The sequence below is a fragment of the Vollenhovia emeryi genome, unplaced genomic scaffold, assembly GCF_000949405.1.
Source record: "Vollenhovia emeryi isolate VEMERY1.0 unplaced genomic scaffold, V.emery_V1.0 DF942471.1, whole genome shotgun sequence".
NCBI lineage: Eukaryota > Metazoa > Arthropoda > Insecta > Hymenoptera > Formicidae > Vollenhovia > Vollenhovia emeryi.
This window is the reverse complement of record NW_011963895.1, coordinates 1-3773: the sequence shown is the minus strand read 5'-3', so window position 1 is coordinate 3773 and position 3773 is coordinate 1. Positions and strand designations below refer to the sequence as shown.

The following is a 3773-nucleotide window of genomic DNA, read 5'->3' as shown; positions in this document are numbered from 1 at the left end:
AATAAATCGGAGAAAAAACAATCAAATGTGGTATTACCAGCGATTCCAAAATTAACGTCAATTACAAATATATCGCCATTACATTTTTATGAAAATAAAGAAAATGAACTCTCAAATAAGAGTTCAAGTAGATCTGCTGATGTTTGTCTACCTTCGAAAAATGACCAATTGAAAAAGATTGAATCAAAAAGAACAGATATCTCACATCTACGAATAAATAATGCCAGTTTATATTGTGGAAGAAAAAATGAAAAGCTATTACACCTTTCCGAACATGATAAAAAGCCTCTGATTGGTAGGCAATTTAATATTGCTAAAGAAGATAACGTAGATGATATTAATAAAGGTTGCAATGTAAAAAAATTTTCTTCAACCTATGAAAAAGGGTTGTGTAAGATGAATCCGAAAGTAGCACATAAATGCGCATATGCTTCAGACGGAACGGTTTCGTTAAAATCTATTGCAGACGCAATTTGCTTTCTCAGCAGTATGTTGACATTTTATCTGTTTGCATTTAATAGCGTGGAATAAACAAAAACCTATTATAACCAAAGTTATCTCTTTACAACACAAATAAGATAATAAAAAATTTTTTATTGTTTAGGTGAAGTGTCATTGTGCAAATTCACAGTACGAAAAGCTGATAAAACCCTAGAAAGTTTTGTGGAATCTGAGATAACACCGAATAAAAATGTATCAATTAAACAATCTCAGCCTGAAAATCCAGAAATGTATCTGGAGGAATTTCCACTTTTAACTATGGACCAATTGAAGGCAGTCGAGAGCAAATTAAAGAAAGACGACATTTACCGTTCAAAAATCGTAAGTAGTATTTGTAATATTTTATATAAATTTGAGTAAAATGAATATTTATGAGAAAATATTCATGTTTATTGGTCTGTCGACTAACATTAATTGAAGAGCTTAGTGGATAAATATGTGAAGTGATATTTTTTGAAAAAAATGGAGATTTCTAGGTGGAAGAACCTGTTATGACCTGCTTTATAATATAGAACAACCATTGATTCTGCTATAAAATTGTTACTTAACATGTTCATCCACTAAGCTCTTCAATTGTTACTGTAATTTAATCGTGGTTGGTGAAATTAATCCTAAAGACCTCTTTCTTTCATCAACTTCGGTTAGATGAACCGATGGTTAAGATTTGCAGGATGACCAACAGACCTCTAATAGACATGAATACTGTGTATAATCCTCATTAGATTTCTGTTGGTCACCTTGTAAATTTTAACCATTGGTTCTACCATCTAAATGAAGTTGATGAAAAAGTTCTAGACACAAAATAATATTTATGTTTAGTCTTTCACAATTACCTTCCCATCCAGTACTTAATTGCTCGTCAGAAACAGTCCCATCCAATACTCAATTGCTCGTCAGAGTTTCAGTTAGTTCTATTTATGGTCACTTTATTGTACTACAAAGATATCTCTAAATACAACTTTATTTAATTTCTATATGCCTTTATTTAGTTTTTAATTTTTATTATTTTAAAAATATATTAATAGAAATATATTAATTATAAATATATTATTATAAATATATTATAAATATATCATTAGAAATATATTAATTTTTATGATGCCAATTTTAAGTAAAGTAAATATTTAGACGACCAATAACGAGCTCCAAAAGTTCTGCGTTTCAAATCCACTTCTTTGTTCCTTGATCTCAAATTCCAATTCAACAGTTGAACGTTTCGGCTTACTTAGCTGTTTTCAGCAACAGTATTGAGATTATAATAGAAAATATCGTTTGTGTATTGACTCTCCTCGGAGGTCCGTATGTAAAATGTTCGGTTTGACTCGAAAACCTATATATAAAGAGATGTTAGTTTATCGATAAATTGATTCAATCCATCGATACAATAATTAATAGTCGTTTGCCAACTTTTTCAAAACAACAAAATAAGACTCATCCAAGGTGTCTCTATTAAGATTAATACCATTCCTTTGTTTCTTTTTATAATATATTATCTCAGATATTATTCTTTTGTGGAAATTGTGTTCTGTGTCCAATATTCTTACGCCTTTCCAATCAAATGTATGGTTATAAGATAACATGTTTTCAGTGACTACAGAATGTTTTTATCAATGGATTGAATCAATTTATCAATAAACTAACATCCCTTATATATATGGGTCTTTGAGTCAAACCGAATAGTTTACATACGGATCTCAGAGAAGAGCCAATACACAAACATTTTCTATTAAAATCGCGATACTGTTACTAAAGAAAGCTAAGTAAATCAAAACATTCTCCGTCTCTCTCCCCCCTCCCCCTCTCTCTTCCCCTCCCCCCTCTCTCTCTCTCTCTCTCTCTCTCTCAACTGTTGAATTGGAATTTCAGATCAAGTAAGAAAGAAATGGATTTTCACGGAGAATTTTTGGAGCTCGTTATATTGGTCATCAATAATTGTTAAGTTATTCTTGAATCAAGCGGTAACTATTTTACATTTTAAACATTTAAATATTTTGACGACTTTTCAGCAAGAAACACAAATTAACAGAACTAAATTTCTTTGAGAAAACTGAACTTCTGCGAAAATTTGTATTGTGCAGTCTTATTTCGAAATCATTTATAAGTTTAATTTTAAAATACTTAATTTTACTCTAACAATAAAATAGAAATGTCACTTTTGTTACTATTTTAGTATCTGGAAAGTTTACTTTTTGTTTCTTTGTCAATATTGTAACTATCAACTTTAAAAAATTTTTAGATTAATGCATTACATATTGGAAGTATCGGTGACTCTGCTCAAAAGAAGATTAATTCGATGTTACGAATGGTGTTTCACGACGATTTAGCAACTCTCTTCAATTGGAAGGGCCAAAGAGGAAAGAAAGATAAATTGTGTGGTCGTCGAATCAGCAAAGTAATGATAGGTAATGTTACGTTATTTCTTTTTTATTTGATGCATTTTGAAGATTAGATTTGATTGTGTACGATATTTGTTTACAGAAGCGATAATCAGAACGTACCCTAATATAAATGCAATTGCATTTGGAAGGAAAGCCGGACCATGGCTGGCTCAAGCCAGCTTCCGTTTAAAAAAGTAAATATTGTTACTAGTATTTTTTTGTATTCATAAGTCAACCCGTATAAAATTATACGTGTATTATACGTTTTTTCTTATATTATAGAAATAATAAAGGAGATGACAAGAAAAATAATGAGATCAGTGATGCCAGTAATGCCAGTGCTGCCAGTAATGATACCAGTGATGTCAGTGATGCCAGTGATGCCAGTAATACTTAAAACATTTATTGTATTAATATGTGTTAATAAATGTAGTAGTATGTATATATTTAACATACTAATTTTGTTGTATTAATGTGTTAATATATCTTTTATTTTCTGAATAAAATTTGTTTAATTAAAAAAACATTTATTTAATATTTAAAAAACGTTTATTTAATGATAAAAATACATTTATTTCATGTTAAAAATATATTTATTTAACATTAAAAACATATTTATTTAATATTAAAAAATGTTTATTTCATGTTAAAAATTCATTTATTTAATGTTAAAAATATATTTAACATTAAAAACACATTTATTTAATGTTAAAAAAACATTTATTTAATGTTAAAAAAACATTTATTTAATATTACAATAAATATTTTTTAAATGAAAAAAGAAGGATCTATCCCATTATTTTTAACGTTTTTTAAACGTTTTTCAAACGTTTTTTTTTCATTATAAAAAATATTTTTAAAATGTTTACAAAATATTTTTTTGCTACTTGGGAT

The 3773-nt window shown here is 28.2% G+C and overlaps 1 protein-coding gene across 1 annotated transcript; it reads left to right on the top strand.

The window, feature by feature from the left end:
* The first annotated feature begins 26 nt into the window (after window positions 1-26).
* On the top strand, window positions 27-3321 carry LOC105568719. Its single transcript, XM_012024591.1, has 5 exons — window positions 27-487; window positions 605-822; window positions 2738-2903; window positions 2980-3073; window positions 3162-3321. The coding sequence occupies exons 1-5, from the start codon at window positions 397-399 to the stop codon at window positions 3274-3276; spliced, it is 684 nt and encodes a 227-aa protein (XP_011879981.1). The 5' UTR covers window positions 27-396; the 3' UTR covers window positions 3277-3321.
* The last annotated feature ends 452 nt before the right edge of the window (window positions 3322-3773 follow it).

Excerpts from the sequence above, each read along its gene's own strand:
- LOC105568719 (XM_012024591.1), top strand. The coding sequence starts at position 397 with ATGAATCCGAAAGTAGCACATAAATGCGCATATGCTTCAGACGGAACG. Across the intron at positions 823-2,737 it reads ACATTTACCGTTCAAAAATC|ATTAATGCATTACATATTGG; the intron begins GTAAGTAGTATT and ends AAAAATTTTTAG. Across the intron at positions 2,904-2,979 it reads AATCAGCAAAGTAATGATAG|AAGCGATAATCAGAACGTAC; the intron begins GTAATGTTACGT and ends ATTTGTTTACAG.